General features: G+C 37.0%; 1 protein-coding gene across 3 annotated transcripts in view; it reads right to left on the reverse strand.

Annotated features, from left to right (window-relative positions):
- Positions 1 to 24,754, reverse strand: part of CCDC102B (coiled-coil domain containing 102B) — a 149,123-nt gene that overhangs the window by 89,012 nt on the left and 35,357 nt on the right. For 2 of the 3 annotated variants that reach the window (XM_020584400.2, XM_019284083.3), the window contains exon 5: positions 14,463 to 14,642. The exons of the other annotated variant lie outside the window; for it this stretch is intronic. In XM_020584400.2, the coding sequence (XP_020439989.2) occupies positions 14,463 to 14,642 (180 nt within the window). Of the gene's footprint in view, positions 1 to 14,462; positions 14,643 to 24,754 lie in introns of those variants that run through there. 3 annotated transcript variants of the gene reach the window in all.

The following is a 24,754-nucleotide window of genomic DNA, read 5'->3' on the forward strand; positions in this document are numbered from 1 at the left end:
GAAAGTAATTAGTTCTTGGATAAGAACAAACTAATATAGTGAAAAAATTACTAGGAATTCAGAAAATATCTTTTCTACTCCCTTGTTACCTAATCAGTTAGTAACAGAATACTAAATTATATTCACAATGGTGTCAGGGCATATAATTTCTTTAACATTTCTCTCTTCCTATTTTAGAGATTGCATACATTCATAAAAAAACCCATAAACATTCAAGGCTTCTTATTATCTTCATTATCCTTCATCTTTTAGTGTGAAAACCACATTTTTGTTTTTACACTATTGAAGCATTCATTACATCTTGATGAAAACAAACTGAACAGTTTATAGGCTTCCTAAAAACAGAGGCTAGACAAAAATAAGAGATCAAAAAGGAGTTATATTTGTTGAAGGGCCTTCAGGTACATTTAGGGCAGTCAAAGCCCTCCCAGGGGCTACACCCAAAAATGGATCACGGGTCAGAGGTCTCCATACTTTTATAAGTTTCGTCCATTTGCATATTGGGGAGTTAATCCTTCAATTACAACTTCAGGTAATGAAGTCATTTACCCCAAGTTTGCTTCCCTCAACTCACTTTTGTTTGCATTTCTGAGGGCCTGAGACAGCAAGATGTCCTTGATTCCCAGGCCTAGAGAGGAATTGTTTTGTCTGACCAAAATGGAAGAACAGTAGCTAACACTGTATATGGAGTTTAGAGTTATACACTAAAGAATTGCAGAATTACATTACATTATATGAAAAATATAAAAGCAAAAATCCTAAGGCATCAGTGGAGTGTTGTGAAAACAGAAAAGATGAGTAGAGTCAAAATAAAGTTTTGTTGAGAATTGTGGGATTTAATTTCCACATTTAAAAATGTCTCATTATTTTACTCCAGGACCTTATGTTCTTTCTCTTTATAGCACATTTTCCTAACATTTTTGAATTTACAGAGTCGATATTTTCTAAATCATAAAGATTATTCTTGTATGCAAAACAAAATAATTTATTTATTAGACTTAAGAAGTCCCAATAAGGTCAGTGGAAATAAAGTTTACTCTCAGCACAACCATCAGTTTCTGAAACAAACAGAAACATCAATAGCTTTCTTCACCTAATCAATGCAAACAGATTGATTTTTCAGAAGGCAGACTATTATGTATGTCTGAGTACCATGACCTTTCAGATTTTACCAACAATATTCTTCATGTAAATTGATCTGCCTTGTACCATGGGAGCCAGGGATGCAGAACTGCCAAAAGCATTCACTTCCACTTAGTTAGCTGGAAATATTACTTCTCACGAAAAAGCACCTTCTTCAATCATGATGTGTTGTGTGATGAGTTGTAAATGTCTAAGACAATTCAGAACTGCAGATACCTTTACACCTAGTAATCATAAAACTACAAGAGTGTGAATGTAGAGTAATTGATTTAAACTTATCAGTTCTAGGCCATTAGACTTGGTAAAAGGTATTTCCACTCAACTATACAGGAGCCGATTACAGTCATTTCCATTTGAAGGTCAGCAATCACCAGTGTTGACCTTCAGTATGACATAAAAGTTATTAATTGATGAATTTACAGGAGCAATGAACAAGCACAAAACAATAATATGAAACCAAAACACATCAAACAAAAAAACACCACCAAAGCAAACCAAACAACGACAAAAAAAAAAACACCCACAAAAAAAACCTACAAAACAAAAAAACCCATAAAAAGCAAAACCAAAAACAACAGCTCACATTTAATCAACCTGAACAGAAGGAACTTAATATTTTGGTGAATTAGGCTGGGCTGAAACTATTCTTGTTCAACTGTTTTATAGCATCTTAGCCAAGTTCTAATTCAGATACAGTCATTTGGTACTAACTGATGAACAGTGGGGCTCTAAAGGCAGATATTTGGCTGCCTGGGCTTTGGGCCAATTTAGAGACCAGATAGCTGAGGGCATGCCCCTGCTCCCCCTTTAGAAAGGACCTTAAATAAAGCTTGTACAAAAAGCTGTGCTGGAAACCAAAAGTGACTGCTGCTCAGCTGCTGGCTTTGCTTCCCTTAGGGAACAAGTGCCTCTCTGACATACTGGGGTAGAGGTTAACATACTGGTTTTGATGCTGACCCAAAAATTACAGTAGTTCCACATAAGAGGAATTCTGGATTCCAAATACTTAACATATCTATACAACACTGACAAAAAAAGCAGTCACCACAAACTAATCACTTGCAAAGTTACAAGGACCTCTTGCAAACTCTAGGACAGAAAAATATTTTCTAAGATAACATTTGTAAGGGTTTCTACAACCTACTTAAGCAAGATGTACAGCAGTGTATTAAATATAGTACACTATCATATCCTTGGTAAGATGTATGGTTGGAAGTAAGGATTCGTTATGGTATCTAAGAGTTCCTGCTAAATGACTTCATGATTGATATTTCTGCTTGTAGACAATAAATAAAATAATGTTGAAGATTATTTATTTTCCTTTGCAATTATGTTATATGACAACACAGCCTGAGAATGTTTAGAAATTGTTTTTTAACATATTCACTTCCCAACTATAATTAAGCAAAAAGACAATAAATATTAGATATTATTCCCTTACCAAAAAAAAAGGATCTTCTGACACAATGTTTTTGCATTAAGAAGAGCAGTTTTAGACTACAACAAAGGAACACCTTTAGCATCATTAAGTACAAATAAAATTCTGGTCTAAGCATCTTAAAAAAAAATTAAAAAAAACCAAAAACAATAAAAAGGAGTTTGATTTGGGTAGAGAAATAAATTTGGTTATCTTACATAAACTATTATTTTCCTTCATGACAAATTTTCTGGAACAGAGAAAGACAGAGAGGTCAATATTCCTGAATTGAGAAAAGCAAAGCACATGGGAAGAGACGACGTGGGACAAGAGGTGTTCAGATCTATAGATAAGTATTTATGGTATTAGGGGTCTATCTGTCTCCAATGGGCACAAATAAGTGCTGTTTTTAAGAAATCTCTTGACAAAATTACTTTAACTAATAACAAAATAAAAGCTGTTATTTCTGTTCTCTTCTTTGGCACAGGATTAAATTTTCATGAAATTCTTAAACCATTACATGTTTTTCTCTCCCTTTTTTTTAATATAAGATCTAATGAAAAAATACCAGACTACTTCCAATTAGATTTAGATTACTCTTTCCATATAGTCATGGAATCATAGAATGGTTTGGGTTGGAAGGGACCTTAAACATCATGTGGTTCCAATCTCCTTCCAAAGACCAGGTTCCTCAGAGCCCCATCCAACCTGGCCGTGAACACTTCCAGGAGTGGGGCAACCACAACATCTCTGGGCGACCTGTTCCAGTGCCTTGTCACCCTCATAATAAAGAGTTACTTTCTAATATCTAATCTAAACCAGTCTTCCACTTAGAAAGCATCCCCCTTTTTTCTGACATCCTTGTAGAAAGTCCCTCCCCATCTTTCTTATAGGCCCACCTTAGATACTGGAAGGCCGCAACTAGGCACCCCTGAGCCTACTCTTTTCCTACTCTGAACAAACCCAATTCTCTCAGCCGTGCCTCACAGAAGAGGAGCTCCATCCCTCTGATCATCTTGATGGCCTGCTCAGGACTTGCTCCAACAGGTCAATGTCTTTCTCATACTGAGGACCCCAGAGCTGGATGCAGTGTTCCAGATGGGGTCTCACCAGAGCAGAGCAGAGGGGCAGAATCTCCTCCCTCGCCCTGCTGGCCACACTGCTTTGGATGCAGCCCAGGACATGGTTGGCCTTCTAGGCACCAAACACACATTGCTGGGGCACACCCAGCCTCTCATCCACCTGCATCTCTGTCGGAGACTGAAATATAACAGTCTATGACTTAAACATTTTCTTGAAGGACTTTTAAAACTGTATTACAAAAGCTGCAGAGAAGACTACTGCACCCTGGATGGGGCGCTGAGTGAGGCCTTACACTGCTCACTGATGAAGATAAGATAAAGTAAGCACAAGCTTAACACCTCCAAGGTGGAGACCACAGCCCCAGGGCTATCAGCTGCCAGGCTCACACAGACCCTCGAACCAAAAGGGTGGAGGGAGGAGAGGCTTTGGGTATCTTGGAAAGGCCTGTGGTCAGCGGTGCAGTGACTGCCCATCCTCCACTGTGCAGAGGAGCCCAGCTGAGGGGTCCTCACCAGGGTGGGGAGAAGCTTATCCACAGCAGGAAGGGGTGACATGGCCCATCACAGGGGCCCCCCTCAAAGGAGTCCCCAGACCCTGCACCAGAGCACCAGAGATGATGCAACAGACCCTCAGTGTTGCAAGGGACAGTGTTAAGCCAGCCCCTGCAAGGGGAGACACGTGGGTGTTCCCACCTGGCCCAAAGTGTGTATTAATCCACGGGATTCTGTACTCTTTGGCGTGTGGTGTGGTGGCGTGTGGCGGTGTGGCCACAGCAGCGATGGGGGACCCTCACCACCAGCAGACCAGATGGAGGGGAGCAATGAGACATTGTTGGGACCCTCGGATGGGTGATGTGCTTCCACCTAACCCCTGTCACCTCTCCCTGTTCCCCCCCCCCCCCCACTTCTTTTTTTTCTTTCTTTCTCTCTTTCTTTTCTCTTTCCTTCTCTTTTCCTCTCTACTATTAAATAAAATACATCAAATTTTTGGCATCAACATCTAACCTCATTTGGTTTTAATCTCATTTCTGGGAGTATTTTGAACCTTCTAAGTGCCGTCCGGTTTATGCACAGACACTTAGCTTTCTTTGCTTTTCTGGGTTTAAACCGGACCTTAACAACCCCCAAGTCCTTCACAGCAGGGCTGCTCTCAACCTGTTCATCCCCCAGCCTGTGTTGATACTGGACTTTTCCCAGACCCAAGTGCAGCACCTCACACTTGGTCTTGTTAAACCTCATGAGATTTGCATTGCCCCACTTCATAAACTGGATATACTGGGATTAATAAGTGAAAGAGAAAGACAGGAAGGGAGGAAGAGAAGGAAGGAGGGAGGGATGAAAAGAAGGAAAAGGAAAGAAAGAAGGAATAAGAAACATTGTGAAGGTTTACATAGAGACATGTCTTCACACAAACTTGGCTAAAAGGGTTAGAAAGTGGGAGGACAGATCAGAGACAACTGAGCCACAATCTCTTCAATGAACATAATAACCCAAGATAGCTGTTCTGAAACCAATGGGTATGCATAGCACAGCAAGCAAAGTACAAGATATTCCAAGCATCTACTGCTGACTGTTTAAAGAACTGAAATTTCCAAATGTCAAAAATGTTCAAATCCATGAGCATGCATTTTTAAAAGAGATACTGCAGAGGAACAACTCCTTTCGTTCTTTTTCCAAGACTATTAAAAGATGCCCCGAACTGAAGGCTGAATTACCCTCTCCTTACCTTTTAAAATTTTTAAGAATTTTTCTTATAAAGGAATTTGTGGATACTGAAAAGCTAGAAGCAGAGAAACTGTCCAGATTTCTGAGTATTCTGTGAAAGTTTTCTTTCTCACACAAGCTAACTGAAAACAGTAAGAGGTTTTTGTAAACCAAGACTTTATCTAACACCTGTAGCCTGTTTTGCAGAGTCTTGTTATGGTACACTGGAGAAAATGGATGTCGTAGCATTTAGCCAATCACTCTGGGAGGTGGATTGCCAAGGGACCAATGGCCTTAGCCATTCTAGTGAACCACGTCATATAAACAAGTCTGTAAGTTAATAAAGAGTGCTATTCTTCCAGACTTCTCTATGTCATTTTCTCGCCATCCCCGGTACAACAGCGACAGGAATTTGAGTCACAGAATATCCTGAGTTAGAAGGCCCCCACGAAGATAAGTCCAACTCCTCTTCCTGCAACAAATGAATTCAGAAGTCTGCTACTTCAAAGAAGTAGAAATTTAATCAGAGGAACTATTTTCAAATATTCAGTAACTGTAGGAAGTACCTTGCCAACTGAGACAAGCTTTCAGATATTCCCCCCAGGGCCAAATTTTCTTTCTAACTGAAAAGATTAATCACTGATTAATCAGATTTGACATTTGAATTTAAAGGAGTGAAACTTGAACAGAGCATCAGCACAGTTGGAAGAACATTTCCCCCCTTTACCAAATGACAACTTATGAGACAAAAGGAAAAAAAAAGTAAAATTCCTGACCTTCTATCAACAGCACTAATGTCATGAAAATATTTTAGAAATAAATAGAATGCAGGGAAAAAAAACAGAATTAAAGATTGGAATTTTATCTTATTACAGATTTTGGGAATAATCTGAAAACACATTCAAGTCTGAGAATAGAGCAGAAGAAAGTTAAATCAGTTTCTCATACATATATTCTGGAGTAGGGTCTACTGTGGTTATTTCATAAGGGAACTAGATAAAATATTATATTACATGAATAGTATAACTGTCTTTTTACAAAGAGGAAAAATAGATCTTAAAATCTGGCAGTACTTTTGTAAAGATAACTAAGAGAGGCCAAGTAGGATATGAGGAACAACTTGAAGAAATTATAAAAACTATTATTAATCCTTTTTCTAACAAATCAATAGCAAGAAACCTCATAGTCTTTTGACTGTTACATAAATAAGATCAAAAATTCAGGAAACAAGAAAGCTACTTGAATTTCCTCTGTGTTCACATGGGAGAAGCATGGAAATAAATAATTCTGTACCCATATTTTATATATATATATGGGTTACACCAGAGGATCTGTCTCAAACTGAACATTGTCATAAATCAAACAGACAAAATGGATAGTTAAAAAAATCCTGGGACTAGATACCAGACATTAAGGAATTCAAAAAGCCTAGAAAACAGCTAACATGAGAACAATTTTTAAAATGCTTCAAGAGGGTATAAAAACCATGGAAAGTAATATTGACATTCTTAATTACAAGTAAGATGAGGCATGGGCACATATGATTTATTGAAGAAGAATCAAAACAATTTTTATACAAAAAATTTTTGTCTTACTAATTTATGCCAGTTTTCTGAATGAGTCAATAAATTGTCTCTCCTAGATCAGAGGTCTAGGCAGGCCTTCAAATGGCATTTAACAAAGGTCTTCTGCAGTGATTCTTAGAGAAGTTTAGCTGGCATGAAAAAAAGCCCTTACATGCTGGAATGCTTACTTACTAAATTAGGAAAAAATAAGCGAGAAGGGAAAGAAGAGAGGAATAATTGAGCAGTTTCCATGGTGTTGGAAGATCATATCAGTGATGGTGTGAAGAAAGAGGGAACTGAATTAATTTTCTGTTTCAGTATCACGAAAATGTAAAAGCAGATTTAAAGCAAACAGTGTAAATGTTTCACCTAATGTACAGCTAAATTTATAATTTTTCATGGCAGAGCACAGCGGACGTTAAAAATCTACGCGTTCAAAAATAATTTTCAAAAATTACCAAAAAAAATTATTCAGTAAGAAGTATTAGAGTTGAAAAACACCGATCTCGTTCTGGAAACTTCTGAGACATGAATTGCTAAGAAGCCATGACAGTTCTCTGAGACAGTATTCCTGGGCTGCTCTTAGTAAGTATTCCATACCTACCCATTTTTGGCCAATGTCAGAAATGGGATATAGGACTAGATGAACTTTTATTCTGATGGCATGCAAATACTCTTGTGCTACTCTGCCAAAATAAAAAAGGCAACTGGCATTTTAAAGCACTCTTTCCCAACTGGCTGGAAAAAACAGGGAGAAGAAAGAATACAATATAGAGTAGCTGATTATACACATGCATCAACAAAACTTAACAGCTTTTCTGGTTTCCATCAGCACTATAAAATGTGTAATTAAAAAATATTTATACAATCTTTGAAAAATTTATCATTACAATTTACAGGCCCATTCAAGGTTAGAAAATAGGAGATAAAATAATGAACTTAAATGAAAAATTTGAAGCGTATTAATGGTCTCAAAGTTATACCACTAGTCCGATGCAAAAGAGAGATAAATTTTTAAATCCATTCTTGGACTTTCAGCTTTTCTTGTCAGGAATTCTGAATTAAATATCTTTAAAACTGGAAAAAATTCGGTGAGAAAAGTACAGTGCTGAGTGTTGATCCGTAACAGTTTGTAATCCAGTAATTTTTTTTTCCCCTTGCTTTTATTAAACACCAGCAAAATTTGCTAGAGGAAACACATCTGTAAAACTCTCTTTTTATTTAGTTTTAGCTCTACAATGTAGTCGATTTTCTAAGGAACTGAAATGAGCAATTCACCAGAAAGTAATTAGAAAAAAATCATACAAAAACAACTGTACTCTATGTCGTAATTCTGACAAAACATACTGTGTTTTAGAAATCCATTAAGGGAGCAAATTGTGGAACCTGTACTGTTTTATCATTGCAACAACCAGCCCCAGTGGTTTTTGTTGAAACAAATATATTTCTCCACTGGATGAACAGTGCTAGACGAATATCAAAAGGTTTAACAATAATACCATAATTATGTCTCCTCTCAAGTTTTGTTTGGATGAAGAGTAAAAAATATATTAAAACCTCAGTTCAAGAGATCTGTGACACAAAACCAGCAATGAAACACAAGGCAATTAATATAAGCCCTTAGTATTCAAACTCCTCTCATCTGGGCAAATTATAAAACTCCTCCTCTGTACTGTGGTGCCTTCTCAAAACACATCTGGCACTCCACAGGCATTCAGAGAGTGTGCAGACAGATCCCTGTCTACTGTGCTCACTGTTGACAAGGGAACAGTTTGCAATCCCTTTTGCATTTTTCCCTACTCACACCACTAAGTCAGCACAGCAGAAGTTGTTAAACAGACCACAACAGCAGGTGCTGAGCCCCACACACAAACACAGGACTTGAGATTTTTCCCGCTCCTGTGGCCCTTAATGCACATGTGGCATTAAGCCATCCCAAAAATTCTTAATGCTCCAGCCATATCCACTCTCTCAGGGATTGGAGCAAGGACTGTAAATACCTGAAGCAGAACATCCCACATGGTTTCCTTCAGAAAGAATTAATGTGCACAAAATCACTCTGAATTAAAGCAATGCCAATTCAAGTGGGGATGATGAAAGAATCTGCCTTAAAGCCACATTGTGTCTTTTAACCAAAATGTAAAGGTATGTTTGTGCAGCTGCAGCATTTTTCATCTTATCTTGCTCCATTTATTTTTCTCAACCCCTTCTTAAATTTGATTTCTCAACTGTACTTGCAAAACCTGTTCTAATTAATAACTTGTGATACATTTCTGTGGAGCTCAGAGTAATAAGGCTGTCTCTCATCAAAAGTGTGTTACTGCAGTGGTCTACCCTTTATTAAAAGATATATCTAGAAGCAAGTACTGTTGTGTTATGACAATTTCTTTAGAGACGTGCAGAGACAGAGGATTTTGTATTTTGAAATTTTTGCTAACTTGATTTTTCTAGACCTTAAAAAGAAAGGAATGTTTGAACTTTGATTTCTTATTCAACTAAAAAGACTTAGGGAGCAGCAATTTAGTCTTATAGCCTTTACTAGTTTTGTTTTGTTTTTTTTCGTTAAAGTAAGGAAGAATGTCATTCACATTGTACCTATTCCCACACCAAAATTTTATATCCATAAAAATTAGAGTTTACACAGTGATACTGTTAGAAAGACTTCATGGCTACAGCAGGCTAATTATTTTCTGCATAACCATCATTAAATACCTCATATAATTAGGAAGAATAAATATCCCTTTCACTTCTAAGGGAGGAAAGGGTCTAAGGAAAAGGAGACAGTGGATAATGCTCCTGTATTTTAAAAATACAAAGAAAACCAATCTCATTGAAATTGTATCATAAAAACTAACTTTTGCCTGTGAAATGTCACACCTCTGACACTATGATGGGATGACCATGGCTGAATTTCAGATGCCCACCCAGCTGCTCTCTCACACCTCTCCTCTATAAATTAACCTCACAAGAAAAAATAGACTTGACTAGGGGAAAATTAAATATATTGCCAGTTAAAAATAGAGTAGGATGGTTAAAAACAAAGATGAAACTAAAATCATCTTTCTTCATTCTCACTCTTCCTCTCAGGCTCAACATAACTTCTTTACCCATTTTCTCCACTACCTCCTCCCTCTATGCACAGAAGGGGACGTCAGGATATGAGTCAATCCACAACAGCTTTTCTCTGCTTCTCCTTCCTCCTCATGCTGTTCCCCTGTATCAGAGTGAGGGGTGTCACTCCCCTGGGATACAATCCTTCATGAACTGCCCCAGCATGGCTTCTTCCTGCAGGCCACAGTTCTTCAAGAACTGGTTGAGGATGGGACTTTTCCATGAAGTAATCCTTTTAGGAACAGAGTTTCTAGAGTGGGTCCCCCACAGTCTGTGATTCCTGCCAGGAGCCTGCTCCTGCATGTGCTCTTACAGGCTATACTTTCCTTCAGAGCAAGTTCACTTGCTCCAGCATAGGGTCATCCTTGGGCAGTAAGATGGCCATTTGCTCCACCATGGACTTCCATGGGCTGCAGGGACCCAGCTGCCTCACCTTGGTCTACACCATGGACTGCAGAGGAATCTCTGCTCTTGCTCCCAGAGCACCTCCTCCCCTTTCTCCTTCACTACCTTGGTGTCTGCCGGGCTGTTTCTCTCACATTGGCTCAACTTTGGCCAGTGGGTTTCTTTTGGAACCAGCAGGAGCTGGTTGTGCCTGGTATGCGGAAGCTCCTAGGCTCCTCTCACAAAGCCCGTGGATCTATGGATTTTTTTCCTAACAGCATGATAACCTTATCATATTAAAGATAGAAATTTAAAAAAGGAAAAAATTAGTCTATGCATCCACAAGCTCCACAGTTCAATATTCTGCACAAGTCCACGACAAAACATATTCAGTTGATTCAATATTTCATAGCCAGCTATTTACCATAATCATTAGAAATAATACAAAAGAATAGTTATTATTCCTCAAAATTAATTTATAAGTTTGTTTCAAGGTCATATGCATGGATGGAAGAAAAAAAAATATTTTCCATAAACATCATGTTTTGGGTATTGATTTATACCATCAACAAGTGGTTTTTTCTTCATGTTATCCCTTCCTAGATGAAACAGTTAGATCCATTTAATATTTGTTGTCATGCTATTTGTCAAATAATACATCTATTAATTTAAATGGTATTTTCCATTTCAAGAAGTGCAATCAATAAAACTGCATAGTAACAATGTCTGATCTCAATTGTTTCATCAATTCTGCTCATCTTGTGCAACAGAACTTAACCTTTCAAAAACTGCATGTGGAAACATTTTACACCAACATACTAAGCTAAGGACTCGCATTTTTTGCAAGATATAATTAATATTAAATTTTATATTCAGAACTTCAATCTACATGGTTTACTACTATGAGTGGCAAGAGGTTGCAGAAATTCTATATCCTATGGAGGTATGTATATATACTAAAGAGTGAGATAACTGTCAACATGAAATCATTTAGACAAGGATGTAAGGACTTAATTTCTGTGTATTGATACCATGTTTTTAATATTACTGAAACTGTTATTAAACAAAAAATGTTGCCATTGTTTGCTTATAACCTCTACAAGTATGAATCAGCCATATATCAATTAATAACACTATATTGTTCTAAGCAACTACAATAGATGTTCCAAATAATCTCACAAACACAGGTTTTGGAAAAAAATAGGCAACTAGGCAACTGTGTTGTGCTCTGGGATTCATTCTACAAAACATTACCTATATCTCTTGTGTCTACTTGCTAAACAAAGCCATAATCAACCCGATTAAGATGCACAAAGACCTTTAGATAGCTGTAGTTTCAATTTTTGCTAACCTAAACATCTAACCATCACCCAAATTAAAGGAGTCATTCTTTTTTACATCTCTAACCCTGTTTATAATGCTATTTTATTTGAACTTGAAGCTACCATCCCAGAAATAAAAGGGTCCTGAACCAGAAGTCAAAGCAATTGTTTTCAGATTATTTATAGTATTAGAGAAAATCAGAAACTGTCTCAGAATTTAGGTTCAACAGTGACATTAAGATGTGTCCACAAAGAAATAGACAGGTTCCATCTAGATTGAGTTAGGCTGGAATCCTTGAAAAAGAAACTCTCCTTTCTTAACCCATTTTGCATTTAATGGCAGCAGCAAGGTTAGAAAATATGCCAACTAACTGTAGAAACTACTGCCTTCTCCACGTCAGGTCTCCATTGCCATGACTGACTTGGAGATGAACTTGCTGAAAGAGTAATTTTCCTTATAAGGCTGTTTCCATATTAGTTTTTCCAGCTGTGAAGAGTTCATTTTCTCATTAAGGGTTTGCCACAGTGCTTTAATCCTGTTGATCTTTAATTTTACTCATGTTGTCCATGGGTTTTTGGTGTCACAGAAGAACATTTAATGGTGGTACACTTGCTCTCTGCAGCCAGAGGCAGGAGCCCTGGACATAGTGAGAAGTATGCTTAGGATACTGTGGCAGGCCCTGGCAAGGAGACCTGGCTGGAAACGCTGCTGAAGACTGCAAGACAGCTCAGCCTTGGGGATGATGCAGCACACGGCATGGTTCCCAGCCTAAAATGGAGAAACACAGCAGGCGCCTCAATTCACAGCTTTGTAGGGAAATTGCTCCCATTGAGGTCTTGCTGTCTCCCTCTGAGGCTGGGGCAGGCAGAGGCAATATCCTTGCCTGTAGATGGGATCAAGAAGTTCTGTCTTAAAGCTGAAAGAAGGGGCCAACAAGAACCTTGTGAAATTATGCAGTGATGAAGTCCTCCACCTGGGAAGGAAGACTCCCATTCAGTGACAGAGGGGTGATGGTTTTTCCAAAGCAGCTGTTGCTTAGAGCCTGGCTGCTAGGCAATCAGTCTGCTGGTTGTGTTGATTGCTTTTGCATCACTTCTTTTTTTTCCTCTTCTTTTCCTTTCTCCCCCTTCCCAGTTATTAATCTGTCTTTATCTCAATCCACATGTTTGTTTCTCAATTTTGCGCCTCCAATTCTGTCCCCCAACCCACTGCTGGGGAGTGAATGAGGCTGAGTGGGAGCTTAACTATCAGCTGGGATCAAGTCATCACAAACACACTGACCAGAGTAGGTCATGCAGTCCTGGATGTTTTTGAGACCTCACTGAACAAAACCTTGAACAACTCTGTCTAACTTCGGAGCTGGTCTTGCTTTGAGCAGGAAATAGGACTGAAGGTCTCATGAGGTCCATTCCAGTCTGACTTGTCCTGTGATTCCATGTTTTGCAGTTATTGTAAGCCAAATATACGGGTGTGTTACTAATGGAGAAAGCTGATACTAACAGAATTGATCACAGATATCTAATAATCTGTGCAACTAACTGCTTTTTAAAAGAAAACCAAACAAATAAACAAACCAGCATAGACATATAAGCAAAGGAGATTTGAAATATAGCAACATGCCTAAGCAGATGAGCATCTTTCTGGCCATATCTCCAACCTCAAATTACTTGCATTACAAATAAATAAAGAAAATACTGATGTGACATGGTATGATGTGATATGGATATGTTATCATAAAATAAATACTAGTAAAGTTAAAACCCAGTGTTTGTTATATAAGATATGTTAGAAAGGTAGGCTTATATGCATGAGCTTTCATTTGCTACTAGTCATGATGGAAACACAGGAAATCTTTTGATTACATTTAAAAGCAGACATCAAATACAAAACCTCTCTCTCAGTCTTTCCCAAGAGAAATTACCTATTGTACCTAAACTCTAAATGTAGTTACACAGAATGCCATTATTCAACAGCAAATGTACATAGATTAGATTAAATTATTTGTAATTTAGGCAAATAGAAAAAAAAGTTGCTGTTTCTCACTACCTAACTCACAGCATCAGATATGTACATTTAGTGATTGGTTGGTGGGTTTGGGGTTTTTTTTGCTTTCTCTTCTTTGAGCTTTCTCAAGCTCAAATGAAAGTGGGAGCCTTCTGGATTACTACTTAGTTATTGGCATAGAAAACCATAAAATAAAGGAAATATGCTCAGTTAAGAATCTCTGAATAAATTATTACATAATTTTTAGCAGCACAATAAGGTTTAAAAGTGAACAGATCTTTAGAGAAACAAAAAATAAGAAACAGGCTCTTCCTTCCATTCTCCCTCCTGAGAAGAGAGTCAATGTTCAACAAAACAGAGAAATGATTTGTCTCACAGGTTTTTTTGCTTCGACCTTCATCAGGACTCTGTAGCTAGCAAAGCTCTTCTGTCCCTCCCAGTCATCACTTTTGCTTCCTAGTCTTGTCATGCTTGTCATTTCTCCCTGCTCCTTTTAAAAACGAACAGATTTATTTTTATGTTTCTGTACCCTACAGAAATTCTAAGCCACTGGGGTCCAATTGTTCAGGTCTAGGATGCAGCAAGGGCTGCTCTGTCTTGTATAATTCTTTGTTTTAGTGACACATTTTGACATTAGGAAATAGTAATTTGGGGTGTGAATGCTCCCCAAATAATCCAATTAAGTAATACACAAAGCTTATTTCTAATCATTGGCTTACTCTGTGCATTTTAATGATTAAAACTCAATTTAGTTACTGATCCTTTATTTTTTTTCATCTCCAGAAATTCCTGAATTTCTTTTACCTGCATTTTCAGTTTTCTTGTTTCTTCTTCCAAACTTTGTTTTTCTGCTTCTAGTCGCTCTCTCTTTCCCCATTCAGTGGAATTCTTGCACTGCATTCTTTCCAGCTGGGAGGTTCAGGGTAGGAGGAAGAATAACCAAAAAAGGAAAAAAAAACAAAGAGGACTAGAATACTCTGATTAAAACCCCCTGTTTTCCACTGAGTGAGGCTAATGGCTTCACCTCAGAGTAAGGTGGGCACCTTAGAAATCAGTCCAAGGTGTATGTTTTCCATGTTTCATAAAGTTAAATATTTGAATTCGAAAAGAAAATAACCAAGACAGTAAATTTTTCATCAAATGTACCTTTAAAAAAGTAAAGCATAGGTAATTTTTTTATACAGTAACTGGTGATAAATTCTTATTATTTTCCTGCTATTTATGGAAAAATAATATTAAAAAATAATAAAATGTTTTAAATAAGATTGAGACTGATTTTGGATTGACAATGTCAATGTTCACTTTTTATTCTCCAAAAGATGAAAAGTGGCATGTTTTTACTCTGTTTACAATTTAGAAGTATTGTAATGAATATTCGTTAAACTCAAGAAGTTCTAAAGTATGCCTTCAGTACTTACATACTGCTATCCTCATAACCAGAGGAAAGATTTTTAAGTTTTCATGCTAATCTTTTTCTTGTGGTCACAATTAATAGTCTTAAGGGAAATATTATCTTTTATGGCCGCTGCTGTAACCTTACTTTAGGACAACTTTATGAATTCATTCATCAAATCCACATATAGGGAGAATTAAATACATCAACAAAAAGACACATTTCTAAGTCATATAAAGTAATTATCTGAGAACTGATTTATTCTTCAGAGACAACTGCATAGAGGTTTTTGTTAAGGCTGTATTAAATACTTCTCAGACTTCAAAAGAAAAAATAGCAAAGTGAATTTATGTTTATAGCACAAATCAGGTACTTAACATGTACTAATGGATATTTATCAGAAAATTGTTATTGACAATACTTACTGTTAACAAGTTATTAACTGGTTCTTAACAGATTAAAAGAGATTTACATAGATTAAAGACTGTGAAAATAAAAGGTTCCAGTTCTTTTAATTGCAATGAAAAAAGGAATTGCTAATATATTTTTAAAAAGGTCAAAATTTAAGAACTTTTTACAATTTTCAGTTCTGTGAGAACTAAAATCGATGGGTTGATAAAAATAGAGACTGACAACACTGTGAGACACTTCTTCATTGAAGAAATAGGATATCTGTGCCAACAAGCTTTAGAAAGAGACATAGAGGTGTACTTTTTCAGTTTTATTGGTTACTTTTATTCTAAAATCAATTTCTGGAAAATAATGAAAAGGTACTGAATGTGGGGAGAAAAGAATGAGTTTTTACAGCATAAGAGAAACATAATTCTGACCCTGTGAATAGTAACAATGTGGTTATCTAGCTAAATCAAATTGCAAACTCATCTGTTCCCACCTTATTTCTGAGTAAATAAAAACAATTAGAAACCAAATAAAGAGGCTCATTCAGATTTCCAGTGGGCAGTAAAAGTGATTGTTCCACTGCACTCTGTACCGGTGTGGCCTCACCTCAAGCACTGTCTACAGTTTTGGGCACAGGTCATCAAACCATTAGAGTGGGTCCAGAGTGATAGACTACAAGTTGCTAACTCCAACACACAAGTAAATGCTTGATGCTCACATGTTCCTAATGAGGTCTTAAAAGTCTACCCACTGAATTTCTGTACAATAGTTGGAAATTAAGGAATCACATACCCCTATTTAGCAGCAAATATTTTTTCTTCCCCACCAAAATTATGCAAAATGTTTGATTACTGTCTACTGGACTACAATCACATAAAATATGGTTACCCCATACCTTTTCCTAAATAAATATGCAGGCATATTTAGTATTGCAAGTATCCATGAAAGTTCTGGAACATGAGCAAACCTGTCTTCTTGCAAAGCATCTGCCAAAATACACAGGTGAAATTCTAAGCCTGAAAGTTTACTTTTTCACAGTGTTGACACTAATCAATACAAATTCATTTTTGTCAGCCATCAAATAGAGAGAAATCACAAAACCATACAAGGTTGAATTCAAGTCAAGAAATTAGGCAGAAGATGACTATCACACAAAGATCTGATGTCAAGGATAAATTTATTTACCTCTGTCTGTAAAATTTCAATTCATTGCACCCAAGATGTCTACAAGCTCCAATTGGGATAAATTTACATATTTAACTGTCCTGATTTCAGCTGGGATAAGAGTTCATTTTCTTCCTAAGATATGGTACAGTGCTATGTTTTGGATTTAGTATGAGAATAATGTTGATAACAGGGAAGTTTTCGTTGTTGCTTACTCTAAGTCAAGGCTTTTTCAGCTCCTTGTACTGCCCTGCCACCAAGGAGGCTTGGGCTGCACAAGAAGCTGGGAGTGGACAGATGACCCAAAGCAGCCACAGGAATATTCCATTCTATATGATGTTCTTGTGTGGAACTCCAGATTCTGATTTATAAAGGCAAGTGAAAGCTTAAGAAACAATTTGGAACACATGAACAAATATTGAGATCTTTAATTTTCCCTTAAAATGTGAATATTTTCTCTCCGTAAAATGTCAGAGCAGACTTGCACTGAATTTTACTTTTTAATAGGAAGACCACAATAATGGTGGAAGCATAGAATGAGGTCAAGGTAGTGTCAATGAAGTGGATAATTGCAAAGGTGAATGGTGGAAATGAAGTACAGTGTACTGACCTTTTGAAACTGGATAATTACATCTTAGAGCTAACCTACACCATTTTATAACCAACATGAAAGGCAGAACCCTGAAAAAAACAGACACAGAAAAAGGACTCCACCTTGTACAGTTCATTAACAGGAAAATCTTAATGCTCTTCTTCAGTTTAAGGCAATATAACAGTGGTTGAGGCTCCAAAAGTTTTATTGAAGCAAGATTTTTCTCTGTCCCCTTAGTCAAGAAAAGATAGAGTAGGATGGAGGACAACAATTAAGGTGTAATGAATGCAAAAAGAAAGATGATGAGAAAATAACATAGCAGTCAACAGGATTTCAGACAGAAAACAGAAGAAATTCCACACACCCTTCAGGTTTATTTTTAGTGCAAAGATTTGTTAGCTTCCTATAAAGCTTGGAAAAGGTAGGAAAGTGTACTTAGAGAATTATGATCTTCAGCTTTTTAAAAGAAACATTTAAACTGAGCTGGACAGAAGACAAGCATTATGTTAAAAAAACCTGTAGTTTTGATCAGATCTGACTTGACAATGATATCAGAAATAAAAAAATACCAATCCAACCAGAAATTCTCCCTGTAAAATTTTTCTTCTACAAAACTGGCATTTTCTTTACCAAAAGCATGATTACCTACACATTCTCAAATCTGAGAAAGATTATCTACGCATCTCAAATAAAAGCTGATTTGACTGAAAATAAAAGAGTTTGTTTTATTTATTTATTTAAATTTCCAATCTGAACCTTACATAAACACAGCAAATCATTAGCTTCTAATGCTATCTGTCTTATACTAGGTATCTAGAGGCAAGCTGAATAAGGCCTACAGACTTGTGACCCAGAGAGACAAGAATTCCTGTTTGAACTAGTGACCTCTGGCAGCCTCACTCAAGTACAAATGTAAAACATCTGCTTCAGTTTGTGCTGAACAAAAATGAAAATTTAAAATCAATATGGTTTTTTTGTCCTTAAAATGACGATGCAGGGCTTTTTTTTCATGTTCCAAAGCAAGATAAATGAACACGTATTTTCAAGATTCTTGATATCCTCACTGTATTGTGCATGGAGGTAATTTCCATTCATCTATGCTACAAATTGTTCTACAAAATTTAAGCAAGAGGTATATTAAACTGAATAGTTGATAAGCTAGAGGTTGGTTATGAATTAAGGACCATGGCACCCTCCTAATAAAGAAAGCCGATTGAAGTAACCATAAATCTTCATAGAGTCACAAGTGAATTTGATTCTTACAGATTTTTTTCCCACAGTTACTCAGAAAACTCAGCACGAGAAGCAAATTTTCCTTTTCTGTAACTCAGACAGGAATACTATCTCTTAAAAAATGTCATATCCAACAGCCTTTTCAAAGCCAGAGCCAAGAACTCAACAGCTGTGCAGTGTTACCAACCATCTTCCAAATTATTGCACGTTGATGAGAAATGCAAGGACAGAATCTTCCCTTTCACAGTGGGAATTTTATTTATGAGATGTTATCAGCCTCTAAAATATGGAATGTGCTTCAGCTGCTAGAAGGAATGGCAAACATTCGCTTTGCTTAAATATGACACCTAGGTATATTGGATCAAGTGAATTGAAAACCAAGCTCTGCCTGAGGAGCAAGCAAACATCAAGCAAAAGCATCAGTTTTCTTCATTGAATTCATTGTGAAACATCTTTACAATTCATAACATAGTTTTACCGGGTCTGAAGATATTTTATCAACGGTCTGAAAGCAATGGTATCAAACGCTTAAAGATAGTCTATCAGCAAAACTGGGCCTATTTTGTTTGGGTATAGGGGAAGGAGTCTGGTTTTTTTTGTTTTTTTAAAAATTATTTTCTATTTTTTTATTTGTTTTGAAATTTCTACTGCTAGAAGTCTGTAAGAACTTGATGAAAACTGTCAAAGCTCCTAAGGGCTGAAAGAAAACTCATCAGCTTCCCCACTTCCAAGACCAGGACTGATGTACACAGGTGTGATGTTTGCTGGCAAGCAAAATTATTACTTAGCATGTGTGACACTAGGCAGTTTTGCAATGATTATTTACAGTACGTCTGACATTTTCTATAATTCTTTTCTTTTTTCATCTAAAAGGTGCAATCAAAGACTACCAGCATCCATAGCACTCCTTCCAAAGGAAAGGGAAGACAAATGTTGGCTACCTTTTTATTTGACAAGTGCTTCAATACAGGAAAAAAATTTACTCTTTTTTTTTTCTTATTGTGAGCAAGTCTGCCAAGAACACCATTTAGTCCATCTGCAACTATACTGAAAGCATGATAAATGTTATTGTGCCTGGCAATATCTTGAGACACCAAGCCTTGCAACAAATTGAACTTTTTAATGAATGCTTATATTCATAACAATGCCTAGGACCAGCATATTTGTAATCAAATATTTCTTCCTTCTGATTCTACTCAAATGCTTGAGTCTGCTGCAAGCAGATATCATTGCACTATGCTGACATTAAATGGAAAGTTGCTGATTTACCAGTAGGTTTTTTCCTCTCCCCTTGTCTGCACACAGAGAAAACTCTTTTGTGCTTATGACTAATTTAACAGAAGTGATTTATGCAGGAATATAAGTTGTCCATAGATACATAAAAAGCTTTAAGCATGAAACTTTACAACAATCAGAAATAATATATGCAGAGAGGCATAAATAAGTTCAAAAATAGGAACATAGTGAGATGGAGAAAATGATCTTTGATCTTACAGATCTTTCTTGCCATGTTGAATCTGGCACCGCTTTTATCAGTTTCTTGTAATTTCAATTTCATATGGACTATGTATTACGTTAAAATTAACACCTTCTGTTCAGGAGAATCTAGTATTCATTCAAGGGAAACACATTTTCTATCAATGACTACCATAGAAAATTACCCACAATTCTACTTTCCTGTCCAAAATTCTACTTCCACCAATTATTTGTAAATAATTAAATAGTTCAGAGGAACTACCTTTACCTATCTAAACATTTGAGATCAGTAAAGAGGAGACCAATACATCATAGACTCATTTCTACTTTAAAATTATGAAGGGCTTTTGTATTTGATCTCATTTTAAAAAAGAGATATTTACATTTTTCAAGTGTAAAAATTAAGCACGATGACTAAACAAATACTGGAAGTTTCTTGTAGTATCACAGAATGGATAAGGTTGGAAGGGACCACAGTGGGCCATCTGGGCCAACATCCCTGCTCCAGCAGGGTATGTTAGCCTTCTTCATTGTAATCACAATTCATAACAAGATTGAGACTAGAGGAATGTCCAAACTGTCAGTGTCTCCCAGATTGTACAGTGCTGCTTATTTAGTCAACATTTTCATGCATCAAAAACAATTTCAAAAATTACAGGGGAAAGAAGTTTGAACTAGAAAGGATGGCTATAATGAAGATATAAAAACACATGCTATAAATAAAATATCTGATAGCCATAAGATGTAAGGACAATTTTGTCAAGTAGACATTCTTGTAGGTTTGCCAGAAAAGCATGAATGTTTGAATGAATATTTGAAAACAAATAAGAGCATGATTATTTTTTCTGATACATTTTGTGCTGTTCTACTGAGATATAAGCCAAATGTTAAACCATTTCTAGGCTATCTTGGAAACTAAGGGACTTTCACCCATGGTTTAAAGCAAACAAATATAAAAATGATATATCCTTTTTATAGCCAGGTGATATATCAAACATATCCATGTCCTGATCAGTCAAGTCACTAATGCACATGAAAGATGAACCATGTACTTTATTATCTTCCAGAACCAAATTCAACAATCTGTAGTTCAAAATGCAAACCTCCTGCATACCAGTCCATACAAATACATGTAATTTTTGTTATGAGTGAAGTGTGTTTCAGCTGAGAGAAGCACAGAAAAAAATGATTCCTTCATTTTCCACAGGGAAATGTACATTTGATAATTATGAGCACTAATGCATCTTCTACATGCAAATTTAATTAGTGAAAACAGTAAAAATAATAACAACTAAACATCAACATCTTCACCTACCTTTCAAATGAAAACAGAGTATCAGCCTCATCTCAGTGTTTATTCTTAATGCATCTATGTCTCATATTCGCTAATATAAATATGTCAATATTTTACCACCATTTCTGATTGGGGTGCCCTCATATTGTCTAAAAGGTAGCACACCATATATTTGCATACCTCAAAATAAATCATTTGGGTAAGAACCATTCCTCAGTTTAGTCATTAATATTGATATTGACTGAATTTCTAAGTAGCCTAGATTAAATCCATGAGAGTACATTCGCCAGGTTGAAGGTACTCTGGTTTAAGTCTCTTCCTGACTATCTGGGTGTCAGAGACTGAAATATTATAGTTTATGACTTAAACATTTTCTTGAAGGACTTTTAAAACTGTGTAAAAAAGCTGCAGAGAAGACTACCACAACCTGGATGGGGCCCTGACTAAGGCCTTACACTGCTCACTGATGAAGATAAGATAAAGTAACAACTCAGGGCTGGGGACATGCACAAAGCACAAGCTTAACACCTCCAAGATGAGGACCACAGCCCCAGGGCTATCAGCTGCCAGGCTCACACAGACCCACCCCCGGCACCAAAGGGTGGAGGGAAGAGAGGCTCTGGGTATCTTGGAAAGGCCTCTGGTCAGAGGTGCAGTGACCGCCCATCCTCCACTGTGCAGAGGAGCCCAGCTGAGGGGTCCTCACTGGGGGGGTGTAGAAGCTTATCCACAGCAGGAGGGGATGACATGGCCCATCACAGGGGCCCCCCTCAAAAGGGTCCCCAGACTCTACACCAGAGATGATGCAACAGACCCTCATTGTTGCAAGGGACAGTGTCAAGCCAGCCCCTGCAAAGAGAGGTACGTGGGCATTCCCACCTGGCCCAAAGTGCATATTAATCCACAGGGTTCTGTACTCTTTGGCGTGTGGTGTGGTGGCGTGTGGCGGTGTGGCCACAGCAGCGACAGGGGACCCTCACCACCAGCAGACCGGATGGAGGGGAGCAATGAGACATCGTTGGGACCCTCAGATGGGTGATGTGCTTCCACCTAACCCCTGTCACCTCTCCCTGTTCCCCCACCCCCCACGCACACTTCTATTTCTTTCTCTCTTTCTTTTCTCTTTCCTTCTCTTTGCCTCTTTTATTATTAAATAAAATACATCCATTTTTTGGCATCAACATCTAACCTCATTTGGTTTTAATCTCATTTCTGGGAATATTTTGAACCTTCTTTCTGGTTTATGCACAGAGACTTAGCTTGCTTTGCTTTTCTGGGTTTAAACTGGATCATAACACCAGGCATTCTCTCAGAGATCATTGAGGGACTCATGGGAACCCTGTGAGGTACCTGTGGGTATCTGCTGCTGCCACGTCAGGAACCATTGAAGTAACTGCCTCTTCACCACCAGAATCTCGTTTGTTGCATCTTAGACAGAATAAATGCCCCCATAGGAAAAATGAAAAACTAGGTTTCTAAATTAGGAAAAAAGATATGAAATCTTTAATCTGCTCCTCCTACATTTTGACAAATTTACCATAATAATTAGCTCTTTTTTTTCCTATAGCTGATTTAAGAAGATCTCTCAGTTACAAATAACCTATCCATCAAGACACTGGGAATTTTCCAGAATATCTCTGAAATTTTCCTCTCTTCCCCCATAAGATGAACAGGATAAGTGAGAGCTATTTATTTACTGAAAAAAACCAAACTTAATTACAATTAAATTACCAATACTAAATGGTCCATCAAGTCATTCTTCCTTTAAAACCTTTACTGTTGTTTAGAAACAAATACACGTATTCTCGCATTTTATATATACCCAACTCATAGATGATTTCATGCAGACCTTATACTTATGTTATAATGTGGGCAACAGTAGAAGGACTTTCTTTTCCATCTCTGGCTGGGACTAAGACTCTCACCTCTGGCTCACACTACAAAGACCCTCAGAGTACAGACCACTTGGCTGTCCTAACCTTCCCTGGACTGCCTCAATTCTAGTTCCACTCCAACAGCACCTCTAAGCATTCTCTTTTGCTCAACTGTAACACAAACTTTTGTCTCTGTCTGGGGCAAAGTACCTCACCTCCAGAATTTCTGTCAGCATCACTCACAACTTCTCCTGCTCTGTATTTCTCATTCTAGCAATTGTTCAGCTATATTACCCTCCCACTTTCATGGCTTGCCATATTTCAAAAGTAATGCTCATGGTATAAAATGTACGAACAACTACACCACTTACTCAGCTGCACCAAAAAAGATGCTTCACTAGCTCACTGCAGTAACTTGACTCTACAGATTTACTAAATGTCCCCTTTTGCTATGGTCTTTCAGACTATCCAATAACACCTTTCTATCTGGGTTCCATTCTAGACTTCTTCATACTAACCACTTCCAAAAGTTTTGCCAGTTCCTGGAAATTGCCCATAAGTCAAATACTTTTAATTCTTTCCTGTACAAATCTGAACAAAGTGGCTTTCAGTGTAATTTCTGACTGCAGAAACAAAAGTTGAAGCATTTGTTTCAACATAATTCAAGTACTATTTACTCATAACTTTAATATTAGGCAACCTTTAAGTAGCCTTTGACTTGAAGGCTATTTTTTTAATAATGACAAAACCAGTCAGGTTCAAGTAGTTTCTGTACTTCCCATAATTAGAAACAGATACTGAATCTAAACTCATTCGAATGCACTGGGCATCTTTTTGCAGCATCCCTTTTACTGCAGGCTCTTCAAATTATCTTCTTGTTGTTGTTGCTGTTTTTGTGTTTAGCAAAATATTGGTGCTTAGATAATCATGACCTTATATAAAAATGGCATGTACAAGATGCACATTTGCTATATTCCTAAATGGAAGTGATATTTAAAATGGGATTAACATGACTAAATTATCAAACTACTTTTCTTTTTTTGACTAGAGATGAACATAGTAATTAGAGTTCTAACCAAGATTAGTCTAAATGAACATTATACAGTGGTTTAGGTGAATTTAAAATGCTCTCTAATCTTGGTCAAGGAAATAATTCACATTTCAGCTAATCCCTTGGAGAATACCGCTTGAAATTTATAAGGGACACGTGTCAACCAAAAGTCTCAAAGCTTGACAAGCCATCACTCATGTGGACAGTGAGAATTCCAATGTACTAAAAAATTATTATTTCCTGTTGCTACTATGCATGGAGAGGTCAAATTTTTAATCCAGGGAATAAACAAATAAAAATTCCCATACTAACTAACAATTAACTGATCTAATAACTGTAGCCCACGTCAATTTAAAAAAATAAAAAATAAAAAAAATCACACTTTAGTATTTATGTTTCACTAACAAGCAAGGAAAAACTTGAGCTCTTGACATATACACTGAAGGGTTTTATTTGTTTGCTTTACAAATAGTAGCATGCTTTTCTTGCAGTTGATTGGATTATGACAGAACACAGCAGGGGTGACAGTGGTAATAGAATAAACA

Source organism: Corvus cornix, chromosome 2 (genome assembly GCF_000738735.6).
Source record: "Corvus cornix cornix isolate S_Up_H32 chromosome 2, ASM73873v5, whole genome shotgun sequence".
Classification (NCBI taxonomy): Eukaryota; Metazoa; Chordata; class Aves; order Passeriformes; family Corvidae; genus Corvus; species Corvus cornix.